General features: G+C 44.4%; 1 protein-coding gene across 1 annotated transcript; it reads right to left on the minus strand.

The window, feature by feature from the left end:
• On the minus strand, positions 1–27,855 carry npm1b (nucleophosmin 1b). The gene is made up of 11 exons (XM_036551946.1): positions 27,743–27,855; positions 26,021–26,103; positions 23,477–23,596; positions 19,087–19,180; positions 17,342–17,445; positions 15,903–15,967; positions 15,303–15,396; positions 12,926–13,021; positions 6,384–6,488; positions 3,463–3,537; positions 1–1,667 (listed from the first exon to the last, which is right to left on the minus strand). The coding sequence occupies exons 1-11, from the start codon at positions 27,780–27,782 to the stop codon at positions 1,614–1,616; spliced, it is 930 nt and encodes a 309-aa protein (XP_036407839.1). The 5' UTR covers positions 27,783–27,855; the 3' UTR covers positions 1–1,613.

Below are 27,855 nucleotides of genomic sequence, written 5' to 3' on the forward strand. Positions count from 1 at the left end.
TTTTTTTTTTTTTAAGTAAAAGCAACAAAATATGAGCTACCTTTTGCATGTCCACAAGGTGCACAACACTGAAGTTACTTTTCCCATTACAATTTTGCACAAACAAAAATATTAACACAGAAAAGAAGTAAAAAAGTTAAAATAAATGAGGAACATAACTGTAACATAATGAAGCAAAAGTTTAAAACAAAGACCATGGTTTTGGCTTCTCTGAGTGGCAAAGCAAACTGGAGATCAATTACTCTCAGATCACACTGATTAATACACACATCTCTTCAACTTAAAGTCAAAGGACACCTCTCAGACTCAACAAAATTACTTTCGATCCACTGATATGTAGCCCAGTGCTTATCCATTTAATATTCAAGGACATGTTTGATTTTGGTGTGTTTCTTTTGAAATGAACTGTCACACGTCCCCTAGGTAAATGGTGATCAAAGCTTCAAGGGCCACAGTTTCAGTTTTAACGTGAACATCTGCCACCGTGCTGTCATCAGAAAAGAATTACTTTCAAACCACCACGACAAGCCTCGGGCAATGGACAAATATCTACACTCATCCCTGTTTCAGTGTTAAAGCTGCCATTGCAGAACACACAGTACCTCACAGACTAGATACAACCAAGCCTACACGTGCCGACAAATGACACAGGCAGACGTCACTGAAGCAGTGGCTGAAAGGACTGACAGCAGCGATGATTCAGACCTGCTCAGGGCTGGCAAGGACTGATCACTGTGGCCATTGATGTTTCAATCAAAACCATAGCAAAATAAACTGCTGCCTGCTGTGACTGATTATGGTGCTGTAGTATTTTATGACATCAGTTTAGGGTAGGGTGCCACTGGCAATCAATTTAGAGTTTTTCAACATGAACACAAATTAAATTATTTGCATTTTTAAAGAATTACTGAATTCATGTCATGAATGATCAGCTGACTTAATAAGCAAGTAAAGGTCATGATTCAGACGGACTTCCAGAAGTACACTGCGCAATATTAACACAGGAGCTATACTATGCATCCTCCCCTGGGTTGTAATTATCCTTGCATTTTTCTATGGCTATGTCACAAAGTAACATGCCCATTATCACTGTGCATTACAGTTACATCAGCTATGCCCTGGACTTGAACTCAAACCTTAAATCTAAAAATCTCAAACTAGATTCCTACCTGATTTCCACTGCGTTTTAAAATCTTTTAAACAGTATAAAATAACTGGAACCAACAGTGGCTATGTTTCGCCAACATGAACCATTGGTGAAGGTATGGAAAAGAATATTCTCTCCTTACAAATCAACTAACTTCTCTCAGTGTGTAGAATTTATGAAGACTTGAACATGAACTAGACCCATTTCTTTTAAATTGGTCAAACATCTTTTTCTCCTCACATCGACTCTAAACAGTCGTCTCTAGCGCCTGACGGAAACACAGCCAAAGGAGGACTCAAGGGGAAAACCAACACAAGAATCATTAACGGTGTTCATCCAGAACCTAGCAAGGCTGGATCCAATCTTCCATCATCGTACATCTCAGAGGGACGTAGCAGAGCGCACATACAGAATAAAAAATGAAAAAGAGATAAAACGATCTCTCCACTGTAAGCATAGCAGCATGTTACTTCTTCTCCGATTTCAATGTCTGTACAAAGGTCCAAAGTTCTTTGATTACCTGAAAGAGAGGGGTGGAGAGGAGAAGAGAGAGAAGAGAGCCGTTTTGCAGCTATGAAACATTATTTGAGGGGTTTATAGCAGGGCATCCCCCCACGCTGCCAGAGGAGCTGCAGACAGGCTCGGGGCGCGGGCTCGGAGCGCATGACTAGCGCCGCACCTCATCAGGGGTCTGATGTGCACCTGATGTGTGTCCCTGCACCCCCACTGGCAGCGCGATTGTACCCTACACCTGCATTCTCACTAGATGACTACATGCGATGACATCACCTGTCATAGCGCACACTCGGTGAGATACGGGTTAAAGGCAGAGGCATCTGTTTGGGCTTTTCTTTGTTAAATCCTCTGCCCACTTCAGAATTACACTCATTAACTAAAGTACATATTAATTACCACAGAAAGGCTCAGCTGTAGCTTGTCAATATACTAGTTTATAAAGGGTCCCTTGGCTAAGGCCATGATTTCTTTGCAAATACAGGTGGAATATAGCCATATATAGGGTCTATTTTTTTCCCCTTCAATCAGTGATTGTGCAAAAGTCACTGAAACCACCCTGTTTTATAGGAGGGAACGTAACTTCCTCAACACAGAACTACATTTCTTTAAGGTCCAAGCCTGGAGTTCACAGCAACATAGCTCCTTTCAACAGATTTGCCTGGTGTCAACCCCTCTGTGTAAATAATGCATAGCTATTCTCAAAGCAAGGGTGTTTTGCATCATTATTATGATGTAATTCAGGGAAATCTTATCTGGCTTTGACACTCATCTCATTATAGTGGCTGAGAGGTTCCAGCGCAGTAGCAGCGCTTTCTATCGTGTCAGCCTTCCCTTCAACCTTCAGAAACCCCGTCCAACTGGCACATGACCTTGAACCCGCGAGAGGGAGCCTGGTACGGTCCACATACCACCAGTCGCTTCATTAGGCTGCAGAAGACATGCCTGCCAGTAAATCAGCGAGGAAGAGTTTGCCTTGGCAGCCTCACTCCCATTCCAGCCACGGAGGGAACCCAGGACCCTGAAATCCTTCTTATTTCACAGGAAATTTGACCCTTCACTTCGGCAGACCTTTCATAAGAGCGAGCAGCGGCCTTCTCATGACAAATCAGGTGTAATACTGGGACTGCGATCCGGGCAAGGGACCAATTAGGAAACTGCCCCCATTCCACGCCCTTACCCCGACTCACTTGGGAAGCGCATGTTTTATATATCTTCCATGTATACATGTGGGTATTTCCTCCAGGGATTTAAATACTTTGCTTAAGGGTATAGCAGAAATGCCCTGCCCTGTCAAACTAGCAAACTTCAGGTTGCAAGCCCAGTTTCAAAATCACTAAGACACACTGTGGTTGTACTTCTGCAGAGCTCCGCCCACTTCCCTGCAAATGAGAGTCTAAGCTGTCTCTGACTGACCCTGAGCTACATCCCCCCCTCCCCCCCTTATAAACAGGTGTGAGCGAGGTCAAAGTAAATTTCAGTGTTGTGAAAATATTGTAGCAGAAGAACTGATCGTACAAACAGGGGCCGAATGTAAAGAAAGCGATCTACCCCAGCCTTTCATTTGGCCTTCTTCGTCAAACAACAAACATTTATTTTGGCCAGCTGCTTTGTAAATATTTGCTCTGAGCGCGAACTCGTGCTGGCATCTGCGGGGTAAAATGGTGCTCTGCTGGAAACAGCACGCAGAGACAAGCGGACACAGTCTGCCTCTCCGCGGAGCGCCCACGCGGTGAATTGCTCCCGAGCGCAGTCCGCGAGATGCGCCGCCAACGCCGAGGAGCGCGCTGGCCAATACTTACGTTTTTGTCCGTGATCCTGAAAGAATTCCTGGCAAAGTTCTCAAACTTCTGCTCGGTTTTTGGAAGAGGTGCTCTCTAGGGGGAGAGAGGAGAATCAGGCAGTTATAAGTCGAGGTTCCCTCTGACACTGACAGCTAATGCACATGGTCACTTTGAGTAGGCAAAAATATGCCGTTGGTTCCTTTTATTTGCTTGACACTTAAATGTAGCATACTGGGCTCTGAGGAAGCTGGGGGGAAAAAAAACGACTGGACCACTTCAGGCAAAACTCATCTCCATTGTTATAGACACACTGTTGATCATTTGAAGAGGATATAGAAATGTAAATCATATTCACACTGAAATAATAATACCTTTCCAATGCCTTCCTCCAGGAAGCTTTTGTGACGGCCTTTAGTCTTTAAGCACACTGAACGGGAGGCCAGCAATAAACCACAATCCAGCCAAATAGATGTTCTGACAATGTTGCTATAGCAACAAAGCCAAAACAAATGACTCTGGTCACAAATGCGTGCACCTCAATCCACATGACATCAGAATCACTAAGCCACTGAGAGATTTCAAGAGATGGATCCACTTGGGTGAGCCTGTAGACCTTTCTGTAGTTGTCCATCATGCGTCTATCATTATGGTTTCTTCCGAGACTCACATTAGATAAGAGTATTCCTAAAGGTCAGCTCATTACCTGCATTTTCAAAGACAAGCTGTGTAAATGATCAGGCGGTAATGTACTATGGCATCCACGGCACTAGTTATCAGGTAATTGTTTAATGTCAAATTCAAATAGATAGAGAAACAAGATTTGCACTGGGGAAAATGCCCATAGGCATGTTTTGGCCTATTTAAGTATTAAGGGTCATTTCAAAAGCAAACCTTTACATCCCTGAAGCCTACTGTACCTGTGTGTTTTGAATGACACAATCACACATTTGCTTAAGAGATGGCTTTATCCAGTGAAACGTACACATCTTTTAATTTAAATATATTATCTACTTACAGCTGGATATTTACTGAAGCAACTGGGTTTAAGTATCTTGCCCAACGGTACAACAGCAGTGAGCTACCCATGAATGGCACCATTTGGATTATGAGCCCTGCTCGTTCCCACTACACCACCCTGTTTCCTACCACAATTGCACTGCTACAGCTAGGCTGATTGCGCTGTGGTTCCCCTCAAAAGCCGCGCATGGTTTGCTTTTGAATGCAATACTTCCCAGGCCCGCTGAACAGGAAAGCTATCAGTTACAGTTACAGTTATTCATTTAGCAGATGCTTCTATCCAAAGCGACTTACAGTACATTGGAGGTGTACATTTCGTTATTATGTGTGTTCCCTGGGAATCAAACCCACAACCTTGGCGTCTCTAGTGCCATGCTCTACCAACTGAGCCACAGGAACGCGTACCAATCAGTGGTCTCACATGGCGCCACAGCCGCCTGGTCCCCCCAGGACTGCGCTCACTGCGTTTGGCCTAGCGGTGAGGGAAATCTCAAGCGAGATATTATTGACAATCCGTCCCACCTCTTCTGCCGTCCGGAAGCACTGTCTCTCTTGCTTTCAGAGTAACATATACACGTAACAACTAAACGATAACTACGCACTACGAGTCCTGCTAGTTGTCCAGCTGAGTGCGGATACACGCCTACTGTGTGCTGATTGAGCGGGGGAGCGGCCCGTTGCTTCCGATTGCTCAATCTTTATGCTTTATGCATTATCTCAGTTCAGTTGTCACTATGTATTGTCCAGAGCTGATGGGTGAAGCTACGGGACAGGCTGGCAGAACACAGGTCACTGACTGATCGTACTGCACTAAATCACCTCAGGCAGACATTCCTAAACTGGCACTGCACCCTATACTTGCTAAGAGTATCCTTTCCATCTTTCGGTAGGTCAGATTGCTGTACTGTACTTTACTGGTCATTCATTCTAAATAAGACTCTGCGAGTTGGGGAAAATATGACATCCTATGTCCTGTCTTCACCCTTCAGATTTGACAGATGTCCAAGGAAGAGAACGATAACCCACTCAAGGTCTGCAAAATTAAAGTAGAGGCAGAACTGGGTGTGTTTGCCAAAACTGGCGATTACCACTGGGCATGCTGCCCTTCCCTCATTCAGGACAACAATTAAGCTTCTCCAAGAAGAGTGAACTGGCAGGAGACCAGCAGACACTTGACACAAAGTTGAGGACCTTGCAGGTCCTCCAGTGGAACTGACTGCTGGAACAGGTCTATGCAGGTCGTTTGGTGAAGCTGACTGGTGGAACAGCATGGGCGTGGCCTGTCAGCATGTTCCTAAAAGTTTGGTGCTGACTGAGTTGATGTCCAGACAAAGTCTCTCTAGTGGCGCCAAAAATATTGGCATGTACGTTTGTCATTGTTACTTAATCGTGACCAAATCACTGTTGGATCAGAGGTGCAACCTTTCCAGCGTTCCTTGGTGTACCGCCACCTGGCTTGGGGAAAAAAAAACTAAGAAAAATGACTGCTGAGTTTCTAAAGGACTTATCATCCATCTCAAGACTACTGCCAGAAAATTTAGGTAAATGGTGGCCTTCAAGACACCAGTAACTAAAAAATTTAAAACAAAATACTTTTTTCAAAGCCAAGCGCTTGCAGTTGTTAGTTAGTCTAGAGGGTGACATGTGTCCTTTGTAAACTCATTGTTGGTTATGTAACAGAAACCACAGAAAATTAAGACATTTTTTAGGTCTATTGGGGGGGGGCTAACACAAATGAAAGAGGCCCAATCATTGCATTACCATAATACACTTCTGATGCGTATTTCACACAGCCAAAACACTATGAAAGCATTCTGTGAGCGCATTGGCAAAAGCCAATTTTGGTTGCTCCAGGGCTTTTCCTTTAGGGCATGGGGTTTTTCCCACTATGGTGGCAGTCGATGACACGTTTGGTTCCTCACCTCTTTGGCAACTGTTGATAGTTTACTCTTGACCTCAGCCACTGAGAATGTTTTGGGGGACGTACCAGCTCCAGACTTGTCTTTGCCTCCTCCTGGTGTCTGTGTCTGCAAACATCCCAAAAAACAAACAAACAAAAAAAACATTTATATGCAGCCACTACATGAGCTCATACAACATGGCTTTCACTGAACGGGAAGGAAGTGAAGAAGGAAAAGAAGGATGGTGATTGCTAAAATGGTAAAGATGAGTGCACAGGCACTAGAACATCACACTTCAGCTTGTGAGTAAATCTTTGCATTCCAGTTTAGACCGCAGCCAAGTACATGGTCAAACCACCAATTTGCTGTTCAAAGCATGACATTTCACAAATAAATCAAAGGCATTACAGAGTGGTTATACTATAAAAAACCTCCAGGAATTCAGAAACGTATTCTATTTCTATTCACTGATCTAACCATGGCAATTTCAAGTGCAACTATACTTATTTAAATAATCATCAGTAATTTATTCAGTCATTTAAAATGAGTATGTAATTGGGATATGAATAAAAAATATGTTGTTTAGGGCAAAATTTCAGAATTTACCCCAAGTGCAGTGTTTATTCAGATGTACCAAGCACACATAAAGCTGGTGGTCTTTGCAGCCCTGATATGTAAATGTATAGTGCACCCCCCCCCCCCCCCCCACCACCACCCACAACCCTTGAGCAGTCTTGGTGTTCTTATAATGGAGAATTCCTGGACTGAAAGAGGCAGATGTACATGTTGGCTTCATCTGGTCAGACCTTATAGAACTATAGAGTCTTCCAGTGATGTCAGGTGAACAGTGATCTGGCTATATGCATATTGGGGGATATTTCCCATCACCATCTGAAGCTGGCCCAGGAAACAACCGCCACATTCGCACTGACCTACTTCGTGCAAACGTTCCAACTGGCCGGGTCTGAGCAGTGGACTGAAGGGGGATAAAAGCCGGGGACACCAATTACTCTCCCACTCACTCCTCTTCTTCTTCACAAATGCGTCAGGGTACAAATTATCCTTTTACTGCTTCCAAGCAGGAGCGGGCAGGCCCTGGCTTAGCGCTGAGCGGAGGAGGGCAGGACTGCAGCCCCCGAGGCGAGAAAAGCTAACGCCTTACACAGCTCATGTCTGGGAGCGCAGCTACAGAATTTACAAAAGAGGACACCTCACCATAAATAAAGCAGCTGCCAATCTCACACGATCAGGACACGTAATTTGTAAACATCATAAACTAGGAGCTAATCATTTATCTTTCCTGCTCATTAACCTAACCCCCATCCACAAGTTCTTAACTAAAGGCTGCTGTAAAACCTGGTTTTATAACAACGTCACACACACAAACACACACAAGCTTGCACACACAAGAGCGCAGAGTAGCCTGTAACTCAGAAGGTGACCTGTTCCCACTCGCAGATGGGTTTGGAATCCACTGTGATTGCAGGGTTTCATCAGCGGCCCAAGCGGCTCTTTCAACTGGGAGATGGAGAATGAACTAAGAGACTTCAAAAAGCATTTCCCTCGAGACTTTTTAACCCCATAGAGCGAACCACACTTCAAAACATTCAGTCTGAGGCCCATGCTTACCTCACACACAACCATCCTCTTCCTACACAAGGAACACACATGCGCGCTTACACAGCCTTGCCCTATGTATGTCAGGAGCGCACACACATGAACACACACACCGTTCCTCTGCATACATGAGGAACGCACATGTAAACACGCACCCCTTCCTCTGTGACAAAGCTGTTCTATTCCTGTGCCCAGTTTGGAGAGGGTCAGCTGTGTTTGCTCCATCCAATTCCCTACAGGTAGGATTGGACTTTCCACCAAACGTGTCCAGACCTCAAAATATTTTGGCACCAAACAGTGAGCCATCAGATTAAATGCAAAAATAACCAACATAATTAAAGGCAAATAAATCAGGCTAATGAAGTGGTGAGAAGCGGAGCGAGTCGAGTCAGTTGTGGCTCCCTACAAAGAACTGTTTGACGCCTCTCACGTGGGAAGACAGGGACGGGGCGGAGTCAAATTTCAGACCAGAGAAATGAGGAGAGATGGACGAAATCTGGTGTTCCCTCAGGTTGACAGCTGGGGAGGTTCACAGGTTCAGTCGGGTACAGGTGCAGGCGTCAAGCAATTCAGAGGAAGAGAGACCTAATACTTAAAGCTGTGAGATTTATTGAATGGGGAACACAGAGGTGGTTATCAGCATTCTGGCTAATATCACTGCCTGCAAATTGCATACCCCTACGACAACACAGACAGCTTGTTTGTAATAAGTACCATCTCATTGGCACTGTGCAGTGGTAAGCCACCTTCACATGCTGCTGTGTAGCAGGGCAGCAGTGTAGCACAGCAGAAAGGAGCAGGACTCATAGCTCATCAAAAGGTTGCTGGTACGATTCCCCGCTGGGCACTGCTGCTGTACCCTTGGGCAAGGCGCCTAACTCAGAATTGCCTCAGTAAATATCCAGCTGTATAAACAGATAACATGTAAGAATGGTAACCTATGTAAGTCACTCTGGATAAGAGCATCTGTTCACTGACAATAATAAAATGCTGGTTCAGCCAATCAGAGGCGAACGAAAAACCTGAAAAGCAGAAGTGGAAAAGTAAAAAAAAAAAAACAGACTGCAAACAACTTCACTCCTGTGTTTTGTTCTCTGTTCTTTTTCTTCCCTGTACAGAATGCGAAAATCTTTTCTTTCCTCTTTAGAAACCAATGTTTGCCAGATCAAAAGGCATCAAATTAGAGGATGTGCGCACACACACGCTTCTACCAAGGGAAGAATGGAAGAGGAAAAAAAAAAAAAAAAAAAAAAAAACACAGACACAAGCCACTGGCCCCTTGCCAGAGATGTTCATCCTGCGTGTTTAGCACCACAGAGCGCCTTTTAGTCCAAACGGACAGCTGTGGAACCAAAACAGCCCAGAGACAGACACTGGGGAGAGTCTCCTTTTTAATCTGCGCCACATGCTGATTACAGATACCAAGCGACCTGTGACTCATTCACTAGCATGCTATCATTTAATGCAATTACCCGTGGAAGACAGTGCCACCTCCACTCGCCACTGTTTCTAACTGCAGGTAGGATCGATACACACCACTTATGTAACACACGAATCACCATGTCCAACTAGCTACGTATGATGTCAAAAACACTACTGCACAAACATGACACCAATAAAAAGTGGTCTGTATTCTGACGAACATACAGAAGAAATCATCACTTATACAAACAAGACTAAAACCTCCTGTAATGAGGATGTAACTTGACAAATATGGTTAGGAAGTCAAACCAGACTCGTCAGTAGTAATTACTAGTCACTTTCAAAATGACCGTGCTACCCTCATCAAAGTGTCGGTCGTTAAGTCCAACACAGATGTAATTGGACGGTAATTAATCAATTCTCATCAACTTCAAATTATGACACTGTAATGGACCCCAGGTGTGTCAGCAGCTGCATTTGATAGGTTTACAGCCTTGCCATCTCCCCTGTTGTGGAGGAGGTATCATTATGCCCTCCGCCTCCTGTCTCCCTCTTTCTGTTATTCAGCTGATCACTGTAGTCATCAAATGGAGTTTCCAGGGAAAACTATGGCGTTTCTCTGGGAAACTAGCGGAAGTTCACCTCAGAATGAGTTTTGCTTCTACGCGGCACACAGTGAGCAAGTGGACATGCCAAGGAAGATTAACAGACCCTTTTGTCCATCTGATCAAAAACTTTCCCTGGGGTTTTAATTGTCTCACAGGACCATTCTAAAAGCCTTTTAAAAATGTGCGACTTTGTGCTGCTCATACAAATTCCAACAGAGGTCTCCTTCCCACAGGGGAAATGGCACAGGAGGAATACCCATGTGCTCTAGGCTTCCCACAATGCCTTGCACTAAGGGTTCTCCTCTCAGCTTGAGCTTAGCATGTAACCTGTTCCTACAGCAAATGTGGAAATGCAGTAATGAGTGTGAATGTGATTGAGGTGAGTGAGATGTGCTGGTGGGGGTGGCGTCGGGCCTGGGCCTGTGGGAGGCTCAGCACTGAATGAGCCGTTAATCCCCGCCCCCACCCCCGGTGTTTGCAGCCCCGCGGTTACACCTCGGCACGGTCATTACAGAATCGGACGCCCTGAACACTGCCCCGAGGACCTCCTCTCCGTTCAATTAGCAGGCAAAAAAACCCTACTCTCGCTTTTAATGACGTGCTTTCTCACGCCACTAAATTAAGTCCTGTGAAGCGTCGCAACGTGGGGGCGTCGCCAGGTGATTAGCTGCTCCTGGGCGCAGAGGGGGAAGTCAGGGATTTTGAAGGGAACGCTGAGGCTATGTCACTATCAAAGGAGGCCTGTAATCCTAAAAGCCCGGAACAGTTATGGGGTGGGGTGGGGGGGGAGGGCCGTGGTGGTTCAAGCCAGGCCTAGAGGGAAAAGGGCACAGCGGTCAGATGTGTTTGTTTAGTTCAAGCCATGGGTTATTTCAGTGGCTACTGTCCAGCAGGTCTTCCTTCCACCCAGGTAGTTAACCACCGATTTAAGCTAATTGCTGCCAATTGAACCCCCCACACCCCCGCAGTTTTAACAGTGCTGCTCGAGTGCTGGTTGGTCGCTTGAGGAGAGCAAACCAGCTGGACCTCCAAAGACTGTTGTTAAGACAAGGCTGTTTGGGGAATGACTGCACTTTCCAGCATTTCCAGCACTCTCCGGTAAAGAAGAGAACAAAAACACTATGGGCAGTGTGGCGTAGCAGTAAGGAGCAGGGCTTGTAACCAAAAGGTTGCTGGTTCGATTCCCCACTGGGGCACAACTGTTGTGCCCTTGGGCAAGGCCCACAATTACGTCTGTAAACATCCAGCTGTATAAATGGATAAAATTGTAACCTAAGCTGGGTAGTTCTGGATAAGAGTGTCTGCTACATGAATGTAATGTCTCCTCACTCACAATTCATGTGTTAGGCAATATTAATGAGAAAATGCGTCAGTTAAATTAAATATCTTGCTGCCCTACATCTACCTCTGGCTAAGTGTAAGCTGGAGGCCAGGATGGTAACCCCCCCCCCCCCCCCCCCCCCTCTAACCCTGTGCACCCATCACAGCATGCCCATCATAAACCATTTTGTCCTGGAAAAATCCTGTTGTGGACAGCTAGGGAAAAGGCAGCCCACCACATTACAGCTGTGCACCAACATACAGCGCCGGCGTTCACAAATCAGAACTGCACAAACAAGCTATTTCCACAGAGCGCACAGCAACTCCACTTCAAACTGCCTGGCAGAGGACGCTTATTTCCAGAACAGTTTGTTCTGAAAGCCAGACACCCAATGAAATCCTCAAATTGGATGTTTGGGAATGTCAGACACTTTTACAGTCAGCTGGGCTCTGGCTCTTTTTAGGCATCATTGTATTTAAGTTTGTGTCCGTCAAGCAATTACTCAGTCATTAGCATACTTGTGCGTCAACCTGCCAAAGAAACCCAAAGGTATGTTTCTATTTGAGTGGCGTGTATCTAGTACATAATGAATCTGACCAAAATGGGTTCAAGTTACAGCTAGCGACTGATGCGATCAAAAAGTTACGGAGACAAACATGCTCAAGTTAAACCTATTCGGAGGAAAACAAACAAAACACACAAACAAACAAACAAACTAACAGTCAGCTGGTTATTTTTAGCGCAGCTCCTATAAAGAGTGGTGCAGGTTTCCAGAGCGCTAACAAGGTGATGATTGGGATTTATGAGCGAGGGTGCTGGAGTGACCCACGGTGACATCTGCGGGTTCTCTCCTCCGGCCCCCGCCGGGCCCCGCCGGGCCCCGCCAGGCCCCGCCGGCCGCTGCTTGTTGCTCTTACACAGTGTGGGAACAGGCGATGCGCTCTGGCCGCTGCAGCACCAACAAATTAAGATTCTTTGCTGAATTGTGAGTCCATTGCATTTTAATTCTGTTTTCTGGCTCATTTTCCCAGCCGCTGTGGAACGTGTCTGAATGAAAACCCATCACGATAAATTGACTTTGAGTCAGTAATTGATTCACTGCGTCGTTGCAAAGCAGTTGTGTTTTCTTAAACTGTGGGGTGTGTAAGTATTTTTTAAACATATAATAATGGTATATTTTAAACATATAATATTGGTATAAACAATAAAAGTCTAAACATCACATCGAAATCAAGATCCATGAAAGTTGAACACATAGGCTGACAGGCATTACCCCGTCATGACACTGATGTTACACTGACAGCTTCCCACAGTATCGTGTTGCCCATTGTAACTGAGCCAACACAACAGGCATCTATTTGGATAGAGCTAGCCTACACCAACATGCGAACACAGAAGGACAGGACTAGAACACCTCTGGTCACACCAAACATGCCTGCAATCGAATCTGTGGCACAAATGGGCAAGTGCCTCTAAGACAGACGACCAAAAGGTATTTCAGGGGAGAAGATGGAGCCACACACGTTCGGGAGGGACTATGCTGCACCAAATCCGGTCGCCTTCTTTTCTCCAAGGCCTGTGCCAAAAAGGCCTACCTTAGCCTGGGGCTTTCCTGCTGAGCCGCCCGATTTCCCCGGCGATCCATTCTGCCATGACGAGCTTTTGGGCTTCTTCCCCGGGGTCTCCACGCTCTGTGAGGGGAAACACAGGAAGCACACCATTGCGGTCACATGCAATCCTATATCACAAGCTCACTTAAGAATTACGTGACACAGCGGGTTTTAGAGGAGCAGTCTACAGCTTCTGCACTTCAGAATCCAGTTCAGTCACGCTCAGAGAACATGGCAATATGCACTGTATTCTGAAAAGATTTAAAAGTTCCTCTGGATGATAGCATCTACTAAATGGCTAAATTTAAATGTAATTCAGAATCCAAAACTCTAACTTTTTTTTGGTATATGAACTTGGATGGGAATCATAAGTACACTTTATATCTCATATTTTATCATTTTTATCATTTCACTGCCAGAGATTCACCTTCATCAGTATCATAGACATGATTTCCAAACCAAAAGTTACAAAGACAGGCAAGCAAACTGTGTGTGACATTTAGGATTAGAGTGAGACAGTAGCGTCAGATCTACGCATCCACACAGTGTTTTCTCTCATTGCCGAGACTGGGATACAGGGAGTGGGGCAATCTCTCAGAGGACTCGAATATTTCTGCTGTGCAGACTCCCTTTCATGGGGTGAAAAAAATTGTGTAAACATGTTTTCAAGTGGAAAAAGATGTTTGACGTGTCCTCTACGCCCCGTTTGGGTCTCTGGCGAAAACGGCTTGGAATTCGCCGAGGTGTCAAAAGGTATGGAGCTGGACCCAGCGGAGCAGACCCGAGCTCAGGTGAGGCACTGAGCACGCTCTGTGACCCGAGTCTGGCACCAGCAGCATTGCTTTTTGGAAGCAGAACCAGAACCAGTAGCAGGCTCCCGGTTTCTGTCAGACCTGGCACAAGCCCCTGGGCCTGTCACCCCACCCTCACCAACTCTACCCCACTCAGGACAATGGTGTGAGAATTAGGTGTGGGGGAGTACAGAATAATTCAACTTGTGACAGAAGCACTCAGCTGCTATTTCTCCCCAGAGCAAGAATCAACGCTCAAAAAAGCAGGTAAGCGAGTTAGCCTGCTTTGATCTCTAGCTGGCACAGGTCCACTAACACACACGTGAACACACACACATGCACACATGCTCACACAGGCACATGCACAGGAGATACAGGGGTGTACAAAAAATATTCAGGGAATGGCAGGGAAAGACAGAAAATGAAGAGAGGGGAGAGAGATAGAGAGAGCACACACAAGGGACAAAAAGAGAGAGTAGAGGGAAGCGGTAAGACAGAGAAAGGAGGAATGTAAGAAAAGAGAGGACTGGAAAAAAGAACCGAAAGACAAAGTGATGGTAGCGAGAGGAGAGAATGGGAATTTGTAGTCGTGTTTTTGAACACTGTGCGGCAGCTTTGCTAACGTGTTTCTCACTTTGCACAGGGCTGGTGAAACAGCCATCTTAGACGGAGATTACAAAGGAGAAGTCCCGTCATTACACTCCAACACCCTGTGTTTTAAACGCACCCAAACCAGATGCGTGAGCAGAGGAAAAAAATGAACGAGTCACACCATCCCAAATACACAACTCCACATTTAAGGCTACAGAATGAGACTGTACAGTTGGGTCAAACACCTAACACCTTGTTTGATCCTGTACTACCATCTTTGCATTGTGTCCTTTGTAATGGAAGACAAGTTAAAAAGAGAAAAGGCAGGCATTTCTGCAATTCAGGAGTTTCCATTCAATTCTGGGCATAATAAATTTGCTCATTAAAGAAGTGACCCCTGTGATCATCAGCTGACAGTTCAGTAACACTGACATCCTCATGTGGACATTTTAAGATTTGTATAGATTCAAAAGCTAATTCTTGACAACCATCTCCTCACAGACACCAGGAAAGAGTCACTGACTCAATCGGTCTCACGGGCATGTTGACCACATAATATCACTGATCAACAAAATGTAAAGACAGGCAATGTCAGTTACCGCATTCGACTCCTGTGCTTCACTCTGTACTGAACCCTGAACAGAAGTTCTCCCAACCAACCAATGACACCTACTGGACATTCTGTGTATCTCTCCCAAATAAACCACTCGCCCTAAATCCAGTTTAAGCCTAAACAACAGAAAAGCAATAACCATTTCCATACACTTAATTATTCGTAATAACTCTTTCAGCCACTGCTACCAAAAACAAAAACTCTCGGCCCAGTTCAACCTTAATTCTATCATCTTGTGATGTCTCTGATGCCATTATCTATCATACTACTGGCAACAACTACACAACAGCTCATTTCTAAAGTAATATATGTTGATATCAAACCAACCACTGAACGAGTCCAGCAAAGAGGCAGAAATGGAACTCACCTTTTTTGGAGTTTTCACTGTTGCGTTTTTTTGCGTCTTCCCAGCGTCTTCATCCTCGTCCTCATCCTCATCGTCATCGTCGTCATCATCATCGCTGAGAAAAGAGTAGAAAAGTCCTAGTAATTTAGGAAGCCTACCTTAAAAACACTGTGACACACAATAGTTTTGAGTGCAGGAGCAGCTGCTTCCCATTCCTTATCATTAAATGTAACTGTCTTCTTGGCCACTGCAGCTGACAGCGTGAGAGTTCTCTGCATGTCTACTGTCCTGCTCAGGCATCTCTACACTGCTGTGGCAGGAATCCAGCAGCATCTCATGGATCCCTCTGCAAACTGCATACGCAATTCTAGCATTGGAAGCCGTGTTAAACTCACAGTCGTAATAGTAACTGCAGCTGAACTGCTGCAGGAGACAAATTCCTACCCTCATAGGGCAGAAATCACTGAGGATACACTCACTAAGGCTGACAAATTCGTCACCTCTGACATCATGTTATGCATCATCCACTGCTACAGGCTGCCAATGATCATGTGATCATCTGATACAAATTTCATGAAGAGCTTAAGTGAGGAGGTAAAATGACAAAAAAAAAGCTCGTACTCGTCGTCGTCATCCTCGTCGTTATCGTCATCATCCTCATCCTCCGACTTCACCATTTTCAGTTTCTTCTGCACGAGGACAGAGACATGATTGAAAAGACAGCAGTAGAACATGTATAAAATTAAGTCCCTCCCTGTCCACCTCAGCTGATGTGTGAGCCTTCCGTTCCAAAATGGCCGCCCTGCAGAACCAAGCTGGGCGATACCTACTGGAGGTGGTGGAGGCGAGTCGCCCTAACTGCAACAACCTCCCACATCCATGAACGGTCCACACGGTCCTTAGCCTTTGTGATTACTACTAGCAATACTGCGGGCCTGTGGGAAATTAGATTGGACACCTAGAGGTCCTGGGTTCAAACTGAGTGTCCCAGTGCTTTTTTACCCCTTAGCAAGGAGCAGCAGTGACCATTAAGCACAGGCTGCCGATCAGATGTGCTAGTGAATAAGTGAGGAGAGAAGAAAGCTGGTCTTCACAAATAAGCTGGTAAAGAATACATTTTAAATGGGACTTCCACAGTGGCACAATTTCAGAATTTTACTTGTCTACAATTAGGCGACAGTGGCTCAGGAGGTAGAGCTGTCGACTGGGGATTGGAAGGTCCCTGGTTTGAATCTGGCTCATCCTGGCAGAGTGTCGAAGTGTCCTTGAGCAAGACACTGAACCCCCAACAGCTCCCAGTGGCCAGTTGGTAAGCCTGTATAGCAGCCTCTGCCAATGGTAGGTAGATGTGAGGCATATAACTGTAAAGTGCTTTGAGTACTCAAATGAGTAGAAAAGCGCTATATAAATGCAGTCCAATTACAATTTTACATACTATAATTCACAAGCGTATGGCTCCATTAACTAGATCTAAAAAATGCACTCCAACATTAAATCTGAGTATTAAATTTGAACCTTGTGTTTAAGCTTTGTGGGGTTTCTGTGGGGTGAACAAGGGTGCAGCAATCATCAAAATGGGAAAATGTAAGTAAAAAAATGAGCATGCAAAATAATCTGGTTAAAACTTTTACTGAAAATTCTCTGGGCTTAGATTGCATCTGGTCCCCACTACTACATAAAATATATAATAAATATGTTAACGCAATCAATTGCAGCATGTGTTTGTGTAATACTTGCTTTACCAACAGAATCCTACAACTGTTGCTTCACTTCTCACTCCTGATGAGCTGCGCCTCAACCACTGATCTGGGATCCAATAACCAAAACCCTAACCCATAACCAACCATTTTGAGCCAAAGGATGACACTGATTCAAGGTTAGTGTTTAGATGCACATTCTATGTGCACCATCAAAAAAGGTTTTAGACCAGGTTGGAAAGGTCCAGCATGGGATATGTGGGGGAACCACCAACCAACACCATCAGCGTGCTTTTACCCAGGATAGTGAGGGCAGCCACAAAACAGCTGACCCTGAATCAGGATGGAGAGCTCAGAACATACCAGTACGGGAGCCTTCCCTGCAGTGGAGTTTGACGGCCTCTTCACTGGAGACGTGTTGTTCTCTTCCTCCTCCTCCTCAGCCTCATCATCAGAGTCCTTCACGCCTGCAGACCCCGGAGAAGAGACGCTGCGTCATGCTCTAAGAGGAATGGGGTTGGGGGGAACCGCACCAGCCACATGTGGAACGCAGATGCTTGCCTCAGACCCCATGGCCAACCATCGCAAACTCCACACTTCAGCTACGCCTCGCTCACACACCCTTGAGGAAAAGTATCTGAAACCCCACAACCATGTTTTTGAACATTTCCAGAAAAATGTCTCTTTCATAGTGAGATACCTCTCTGTTGTTCTGTCCCATTCTGTGAAAACTGTTTTGGCACCCGATCAGCTCCAGACTGGGATCTGAATGAATTTATGGAGTGACTCAGGGATGTGAGTGTATTACTCGCTGCATAACCCATCAAGGGTTTTGAGCGGCCAAGCGTTACGCTGTTCTTATGCAAATGCCATTGATGCTCCCTCCGGCGCGTAACGCTGATGAAAACTGGCGCAACATGCTCACCCGGCTCCACTAATGAAACGGCCATGTGCCAGTACCACACCGTCCCTCAAGTAAGAATAAGAATGCAGCAAGCAACATTTACAGGTGAATCTGGCACATGATCACTTAAATGTCTGGCACAGTCGTACCTAGAAATGAATATGTGAAATGAAAAAACCCCCCCCCCCCCTCCCAAACTTCCATGGTGCATGATGCCAAAGTTAGCCACAGTTTCGGTGGTGGGGTGTGAACAGATACATATCTTACCATACAGACACAAACACAGAGACGCACAGAGTCACAGGCACACACACAGACTGGAAGTAGCAGGCACAAAACCAACAGTGGCGCAGGGTGGTGGGGTGAGGTGCACCATCTGCACAGGTGTCCTTCCCCCCCCCAACGGTCTCCCAGATTTACAACCCCGCTATGACGTCAGTGAAGAGGCCCAAGTTGGGAACGAGAAGCCAAACTGTAACTCTGCCATGATCCGAAAACTTTTTTGCCAAGAGGTGATGAGAAACAACTCCACCGGGCAGCTACCCAGACTCTTCACAGAAACCACTTCAATCGCCCCCTCGTGGTGCCTGAGGGTACTGCACCGCAAAAGAGAACCTTCAGCTTTCTGCCAAAACTGTTCAATTGTCATTTTGTTAAAATGTTTACTGATTGTTGTTTCTCCATGTCCAACTTTGTTAAAAACTGAGCTCTTTCATCAAATGCTTCCATACAGGTTAACTGTTTAATTGTTCATTGTAATTGTCGTGTGAGTCAGCCTATTGGTTCATCAGCCACACCTGCCGAATTAAAGGCATATTAAATACAAGTGTGTGGCTGGAGAGCAGGAGGCTCATTTTTCAGCTGACTGTGTGCTCCTTTTGTTTGTTGGTTTTTAAAATAGGTCTTTCTTTAATGTTTGCTCTTTCTCTCATTTTTGTGAGAAGTGTCAGCCAGCTTCTCCATGTGCACACTGGAACACATAACCAACACTTACAAAAGGGACTTACATGCAGCTACTCATTTCCCCCACAATGCCAAAATTAAATTTTGAAAATTTCTAGAAAATTAATTCATTTTGTGTCCAAATGAGGTGTGTTTTTTCTATGATGACTAAGGTAGTCTACTGTTTGTTGTTTTTTTTTTTTTTTTAATTGCCCAAGATCTGTGTGTGTGTGCGCGCCCACGCTCGCTGGGTTTCACTTACGGACAAAATGTTGGCCGCTGATGAAAACCGGACCGGATCCAGACTTGAGGCGGAACGTGATGGGGGGTGTGATCTCAAACCCTCCCAAACTCATCTGTGAAAGAACAGGGGCAAGGGAGCTGAGTAAGAATACTCCTTCAGCTGAACAAATCCTATAAAGTACTGCAGTGTGGGATGTCCATTTTGGTCAATCTAACATTCAAATTTCTCATTCATTGGGCTCCCAGAGCAGAGGCAGAAAATAATTAATTCATATAGTTCTAATGTATGAAGACTTTTTGGCTTACAATGAACATGACTAGATTTACACATACTTTTCATTGACAAGCATTTCAATACTGATCCAAAAAAAAAATGTAAAATTATGGGAAATGTAGTGCTAAATGTGTACGGTGAATGAAGCGGTCAGTCAAACACACTGCCCTCTGCAAGGGGCATACAACAAACAGCTGGTCATTTCTGGGGGAACCACATATCTCATACGCCATGGGATTGAGAAACAAGGGTACTGCAGATATGTTCCTCCTGCCACTGAATTTACTGGGGCGTAACTGCTAATTTTGGACAAGTTAGCTTGGGGTCCTTAGCTGATTCTAGTTCTGATGTCAGTGATAATGCTGTAATGTGTGCCAGCTCTTACAACAGTAACACTCAAGGGGCTCAGGAGTACCTCAGTAGCTAAGGCACTTGTTTTGAGTGCAAGCACAGCACTAACGATCGGGTTCAGTCCCAGCCATGTCTGCAGCTGACGATGACTGCAGGCCCACAGTGATGGGGGTGACTGGCTTTGTTTTTCGCTGAGAATAGGGCTAAAAAAAAGCACTAAAAAATAAACTGTATCACCCAGCTGCACTGCCAAAGAGTGTGAGTGTGTTCATCTAACAATAATTTATCGAATGGACAGTAGGGCTGGGCGATATGGACCAAAAATCATATATCGGTATTTTTAAGCTGAATGGTGATACACAATATATATCTCAGTATTTTCTACGAAGTGGGTTAAATGTTCAGTTGTAAGTCAAAGCCACATGTGAGAGGTCAAAAGGACTTTTATTAAAACAGACTGTGATCAAAATAAAATGCAAACACAGGGCTTCCTTCACTGTTTGAAAATATACAACTGCAAAACATGTAAATGAAAAATTATATAAAATAAATTGCCTATATTAGATAAATTGTGTTTTATGCATGTTTGTAATCCCGAGGGGTTTGGTTTAACGATGTCCTATTCATGCACTTTTCGTGACATAACAACAGCTTGTGACAATTTTTCTTATCATGGATAAATTACAGACCTACATAAATGCTCATAACAATAGGCTCCAAATCCTAGACAATGCCTGCCCTGTGAAACAGAAACAGCATACCAGCTCCAACAAATTTAAGATTTCAGATTTATAAGATTTATATTTATTTAAAATTTATTTACTATCATTTCTCAGCACTTGCATACATTGAAACAAAATTTGTCCTCCGCATTTAACCCATCCTATACACTCATCGCGGCATCGCCCTCGCTGCTTATGGAGCCGCGGTATTTAAAAATGGTCTCATGCCCTACTGGAAGCAGAGAGAAGAACGGCATCGCTGCAGCTAGCATCCTTCCAGGGTGACAAATTTAGCTAGGTGTCGGTCGAAACAATTAGACGCTCCACTCGAGTCCCAAAGCACGAGCTCGGCGATCAGCGGCTACTTTTCATTTCCCATCACCGTGACGTTCACTGCTGAGTGAGATTTCAGGTGCCCAAGCTTAGACGGTATATATTTCCACATTTTAACAGTGCAATTAAAAAGTATAAATATAGTACAAGAATGTGCTGAAAAAATGTATTTTGCAGTTCGCCTTTATTGACAGCCTACATTTAGCAAAAAAAAAAAAAAGAAGAATATCCGAATCCCAAAATTGAAAATCGAATACCTACCCAACGAGCAAATATCCAAATAGTCGAATATTCGGGTCCAGCTCTAATCAATACAAACGGTATTGTCTCAACCTATATCTCGTTTGAAAATACAATATATGGACAAAAGTATTTGGCGACACCTGTTTTTCAGGGTTTGGGCTAGGCCCCTTATATCCAGTGAAGGGCAATCTTAATGCTTCAGCATACCAAGACATTTTGGACAATGCTATGCTTCCAACTTTGTGGCAACAGTTTGGGGAAGGCCCTTTTCTGTTCCAAAATGACTGTGCCCCAGTGCACAAAGCAAGGACTATAAAGACATGGTTTGATGAGTTTGGTGTGGAAGAACTTGACTGGCCCGCACAGAGCCCTGACCTCAACCCCATCGAGTACCTTTGGGATGAACTGTAATGGAGATTGCGAGCCAGGCCTTGTCGTCCAACATCAGTGCCTGACCTCACAAATGCTCTACAGAAACACTCCAAAATCTTGTGGAAAGCCTTCCAAGAAGAGTGGAAGCTGTTATAGCTGCAAAAGGGGGACCAACTCCATATTAAAGTATATGTATTTGAATACAATGTCATTACTATGTAATGGTCAGGAGTCCGAATACTTTTGTCCGTATAGTGTATATCGACATTCCTTAAAAAGTCAATATATCGCCCAGCCCTAATGGACAGGTAATGGCTCTTACAGTGACCAAAGCCAATCAAATCAGGACAAGGTGGACCCAGAGTCTGATGAAAATAGTTTTCTGCTTAAGAAGTGTAGTTCAACTGGTGGTTTGTGACAGCCTTGCTGCTCTTCACTTTCTGCTAGACTGGACAGAGACATTTTATTTTGGAGGAGCCATAACTCTTCATCCAGCGCATTCCCTCTGAGTGTTTCAGACAGCTTTGAATGAGGGCTCTGTGACTCACAGATGGTTTACATCCATGAGACACCTCCTGTACCTTCAGTACTGAGACACCAGAGCCTGCCTGCATGTAAGGAGACAGGAATCTGCATGCAAGCTTAAAACCTTATGCAAGCCCTTTAACAGCTTGACCACCCACAGCCAAGTCAGTGGCAACACAGCCCTTCCCACCTTAGCGACACAGCACCTCCGAGAAGCCGACACTTCCATTACATTACATTATTGGCATTCAGGAGACACTCTTATCCAAAGCGACTTACATCGATTACAGTGTTTAAGAATGACATCCGTTTATACAGCTGGATATTTACTGAGGTAACTGTGGGTTAAGTACCTTGCCCAAGGGTACAGCATCAGTGTCCCAGCAGGGAATCGAACCGGCAACCTTTTCAGTTATGACTCCTACTCCGTAAACCACTATGCCACACTGCTACTACACTTCCACTTCAAGAGGCAGACAGTCTGCGCAGTTTCGGATGGACTGAATTGGACACATTTTCCACACAGACAGGGGAAACTGAATCTGTTCGAACTGCATCATGTTCAGGGCATTGTGCCTTTCTGACGCCCTCAATACTGAGCATGCTGGGGAAGACAAGGTTATTTTGCAAGTGACACTCATCAAGCACCATAAAATGCTGAGTTTCCAGAATCCTTCACGGTCTCCACAGGAATAACTATTTCGATAGCCAGTAGTAGGACAGCTCAGGATGACAACTCAATGTTGATGTATGTGGGTCGGATACATCAAGTGTTGACATAAGAAGGATCTACAAAAAAGGACTGTTGACAGCATTTCTACTTCACTGATGAACATTAAAAGTAGTTATCTCTATTAATCCTAGACAGACTGGTTCAATTTACACCTATGCTGCTACCCACGCTTTCTGTGCAAGGCAAACTCAGCATAACCATCAACAGCCATAACAAACCTTTACTGCTAAAGAGGAATTGGCGAACAACAACCATTTGACAAAAAAAGACATGCTGCAGGGCCATTCAGATGAGCATGCACATTTTTGCTAGCCCAACCAACAGCTAAACTTTTGAAAAGAACATAGAGCAACTCCCTGAGTTCGGCTTCATTAAAAACTCCACATCTGAATTTAAGTTATATATGTGCAACATCAAAATTTCTATTTCTAGCATTAAAACTGGGGAATGTTTTTTTCCTGAAACTTGTAAATTGTCTACAATTTACAGGAGAGACATGAAATGTCAGAATTTCCCATTGTACTACCAAGTACTAGGTATGTGCATTTGAAATAATCTATTCGACTATTCTAATTGCATTAGCAAATATTTCAATAATGGAACCTTGGCCCCTTGCAAGTCCCCCACCTATTGTAAAACGGAACATCTGACACTCCTGTGTGAATACCTCACTGCAAAGAGATTCACTCACTCCCACTTTCAGACAGAAACATGAAAAACTATTCCATTTCCATCTGGCAATACTGAAAAAGAAGTCTGGAAAAATCAAGAGTTTGACAGAATCCAAATGTGTCATGGCCCTCCACGCAGTGCAGCTGGGAGCGCCAGTGGTCACTGGGATGGGGCAAACACTCACAGAGGGGAGGACGGATGGCTTCAGCACTGCCAGCTGCACTTTGGTCATCTTGCCGTCGTATGTCATGCCCTCTATCTCCACCGTGTGAAACTTGTCCTCGGCCTCAGCCCCCAGGCACACCTGTGGAAGACAGATGACCATCGAAAAAAAGTGGACCCGCCCCTTGCAGTACTTTCAAACCCTCCCTCCACAATTCAGACCCATTTTGATCAATGCTTTCCATTATCAACTATCAACACCATGTTTACTGTCTGTAACTATGAGAGTGTTGCTTTTCTCCTTTGCACTCAGCGCACGCTCATCCGATTGGGCTACACTACCCACATGACCTGCATCACCCAATCACAGACGAAAGCGCACTGGATGCAGAGAAAATCAACATGCTTGCCATGCGCTGGTTTTGCGGAAGGCAAGAGCATGAAAAGGAGTTGCTCTTGTGACATCACCGCCTTGTTTTCAATGTTGAGCCATGCTGTGAAAACTGGGGAAATGAGACCTTTAACTACAAAGGAAAAACCCCAAAACAACTGCCACAGCCATAACCTTAGCCTTTGCCAGCACTGGCGCTGCTTTTTCTGTGGGAGGGCATTATGCACGGGCGCCTGCAGCTGTACAGCTGTACGCACAGTTCGTACCATGAGATTCCCGATTTTTGAGTGCTCCATGAGAGAGAGTATGTGTATGTGTATATTTGTCATGCCAATAAAGCTCTTTGGGTTTGAAATTTGAAACTGAAAAAGAGAGAGAGAGGTGTGTCAGAGACATTAAAAAGGAGGAGACAGATCACTCGTTGAAATATGAATAGCACTGGCCGTAACGCTCAATGCAGCGGTTGCATTAAGGGAAGTCCTGCCTTTCCACCAAACGGCCAATCACTTTGTTGGTACAGGCATAACCTGGAAAAAGACACGCCTATCATATTCTTAAGGCGCAAAATGAATGCCCACAGCCCACTCTACAGTCACAATTATATCTACGCAGCATACAAACGGGGCAAATCTACACAACGAGTAATATTAGGTACCAAGCTAACATCCTATATAATGTCTCTGATGGAGATTGGCACATTATTGCGTCAGCTTTTCCGCCAAATATTACATGTAAAAGACGACACAATTGTGTCTGACAGAATTAAAGTATAGACCATTCTTGGATCGTATGATCGTAATAGCGTGAGCATTAATTAACATTTGCCATTTATTGTGCTTTTTTCAATTTCTATCAAAGCAGAAATTAGCTTGCTAACTAGGTGTGTCAATTAGCTAACTAGCTTGCAAGCTAAAGTTAGCTTGCTAGTCACCTGCAGCTAGCTCTCAGCACACTGAGGAAAGTACCTACAAAACAAACAACAAACTGTGATACACTGACTTTATTAAGTACCGGGCATGACATGGTGACCACCTCTGAGTGTCAACTGATATTCACAGATCATGTGCAAGTCCACTTCATATTTTTCCTCCGGCTACACGCTCTTTAATTATTCACTAATCAGTCAGTGGCGTTCCTCTCTCTCAGCTCTCTCTCGTGCGTGTGTGTGCACACGTGCGCGGTCAGGTGTCTGTGCGTACCCTAAGATTAAACCATGAAGGTGCCCCTGGCAATATGAACTGATGACAGTTTGCTCACTTTCACCATCACAATGTTAGAATAGAATAGATCTTTATTGTCCACCAGGGTGGAAATTTGTCTTCGGCTCACCAAAACACAAGAACAACAGCATAAGAAACAAACAGGCAGTTAATAAAACAAACATGTAGACAAGGTCACATTGCACATTACAATTAATAAATAAATAAATAAATAAAGTTCTTATCAGTGTCTGTGGCTTGAATCTTATCAGTCACTTGCAGAGTTAAGAACATTGATGGCACTTGGGATGAAGGACTTCTTAAATACATTTTTATTTGCCACAGGGACTCTATAGCGCCTCCCGGATTTCAAAGGCTCGAACTGGCTGAGGAGAGGATGGGAGCTATCTGCCAGGATACTCCTAGCCTTCTGCCTCATCCTTTCTCTAAAAAGTTGAGTTAAGGGCTTCTGGGGTTTGCCAACTATTTTGCTTGCCACTGACACAATTCTAGAAAGTTTATTGTTAAATCTACAATTAAGGTGACTGCACCAGGCAGGGAGATGAAAAGTTAAAACACTCTCAACAATAGTTTTGTACACTGGTTCTAAGATCTGCTGACTAACACCGGGGCCGCTGAGTTTTCTAAGAAGATAGAGTCACTGCGAGCATCTCTTGAAAATACACTCTGTATTTTCAGAGAAGCTAACCTGGGAGTCCAGAATAACAAAAAATGGTGAGCACAGGGTCAGTAGCAGAGCCACACCTCTGGAAGTCACTATAGTGGCGCACCACCTGACAAAGGGCAAAATGTTAAAGGGCAGTCCCCTTAAGGTGAGGGGTTAAATGTCCTTTAAAATCAATAAGATCAATAAGCACAGCTATGGGCTAAAATTGGCCAGGTGGAGATGGGCCTATCCACAGGGGTGCCCACGCACGCAGAACCACATTCCAGCACTGCGTCAAGTTGCTCTTACCGCTTTGAGTGACAGCTGGTGCTCTGCCTCATCATCGTCCACATCCACTCTGTACTCCTTTTTGTCTGGCTTAAGCTCACAGCCTGAGGGAAATGGCACCAACTCAATGTTAGTCAATGGCAGGTGGGCTTCTAGGTGTAAAAGTCTATCCAGTTCATCAACAATGAAATGCAATGGACACCCCTAATTAATAAAGGAAACCCATGTTCATTCTTCAGTTAGCTACTTATATCTCCCACTATCAGAGGTTTATGCACTCACTTAATTGCAAACACTGGCTTTACTCTGGCAGAACTGAATGAATGACGTAGTGATGAGAGTGAGGATTCGTGATATTATAACAGAGCAACATAAATCAGTTATATGACCCAATCAAGACTGCGATTTGGTTCATAATGCCTGACACTCCAATCATCAGTGCGTATGCTGAACCAAAACATGAAATATTTCCATTTCTTATTCAAGTTTAAACATCGTGGGGTCAGGGACAAGCAAGTTTTGATTTACATAGCAGCTGCTAGTTGAGTCTCCACCGGAATATGTTAAGCGCTACAAGAATTTTCTATTGAACATCAACGGTTTTTAGCTGGTTTGTCTGACTTCTAGTTGCGTAGCGTTAGCGATGCGGCACTGCACGTATCGGTGATCGGCATTTGGAAATGCTGGCCTCAAAAACTAAGATCAAAAGTTTTGGATGCTATAGCACAAAGATACTGAATATGCATTTCATCGCGATGAGATGAGCGACACAGCTGTAATCAGCATGAGAATTTTAGCTACCAAGCTATTGAGGCAGGTAAACCAACCAGAGGTTGATCATTTAGACTGGCTAACTTGAGTAGCTAGCTAAGATTCCAGGTCCACTTTGGTAAATAGGTTTGTGCTTTACTTGCAGTTTACTACAGTCATTAAACTAGACTAATATGCTTGAAAAGCCTGTATTTCTGTAGGCAGTTCAGTGGACACCCTCACATACCTAGTTAACGTTTTTTTCCCCAGAACTCCTCAGTTAATCACGGTTGGACTGTTAATTCTAAACAGCATTTGCTTCCTTTGACTAAAATTGATATCACTCTGAAACGCATTTTGTCGGATTTACCGCACACGTGTGGCTAGCTGTAGCTGGCCATATTAATATAAATTAATATAAACGTTAGCTAGGCAACGTATGTACTGCGTGAACAACAATTTGCTAAGTTACTCCCAATTTCTGTGCATGATGCTAGCACCCCCAGAATCACAGTAACGTGAAGACAAGAGTTAGACTGTAATCCAGTGTTCACGTTCGCTAACTAACGTTTGTAAGGACTATTAGTAGACATCTTGTAAGCTTGCGTTAACGTTTTTAACTTAGCTACATGCAGTGAAGCCAGGACAACTGGACCACACATACACATGACGCTTCTGTGGCGATGGATACTGTGACTATATGTGCATCCTTTGCAAAGTTATGCATATATGAACCCATTTTAAGATTTAGATAAGTTGCATATTGATGCAGGATAAAAGATTGCTAACTAGCTGCAGTTTCCTTTGTTACTATGTTATATAGCTAGTTACGCTAGCTAACAGTTGTGCTGCACGCATACAATCACGTAGGCCAAGCAAGCTCGCTGACTGTCTGTCGCTATCACCACTGGAATCCACACTGAAGTTCAAAGGTAGCTACTAAATGAATTAAGTTATATGTGCAAGGTATATTAATCCAGCTAGCATGCTCACCAAATAAATACATCTGGGGTCTGCCGTCGTCCTCCGCCATTTTTGCGCTGGCTTTAGATAATTTTGAAGGTTTCTAGAAAGTGCAATTGGGGAAAAAGAACTATAGTGATGAT

Source organism: Megalops cyprinoides, chromosome 18 (assembly GCF_013368585.1).
Source record: "Megalops cyprinoides isolate fMegCyp1 chromosome 18, fMegCyp1.pri, whole genome shotgun sequence".
NCBI classification, from domain to species: domain Eukaryota; kingdom Metazoa; phylum Chordata; class Actinopteri; order Elopiformes; family Megalopidae; genus Megalops; species Megalops cyprinoides.

Excerpts from the sequence above, each read along its gene's own strand:
- npm1b (XM_036551946.1), bottom strand. The coding sequence starts at position 27,782 with ATGGCGGAGGACGACGGCAGACCCCAGATGTATTTATTTG. Across the intron at positions 23,597-26,020 it reads ACCAGCTGTCACTCAAAGCG|GTGTGCCTGGGGGCTGAGGC; the intron begins GTAAGAGCAACT and ends TGTCTTCCACAG. Across the intron at positions 6,489-12,925 it reads CAGGAAAGCCCCAGGCTAAG|ACACAGACACCAGGAGGAGG; the intron begins GTAGGCCTTTTT and ends GGATGTTTGCAG.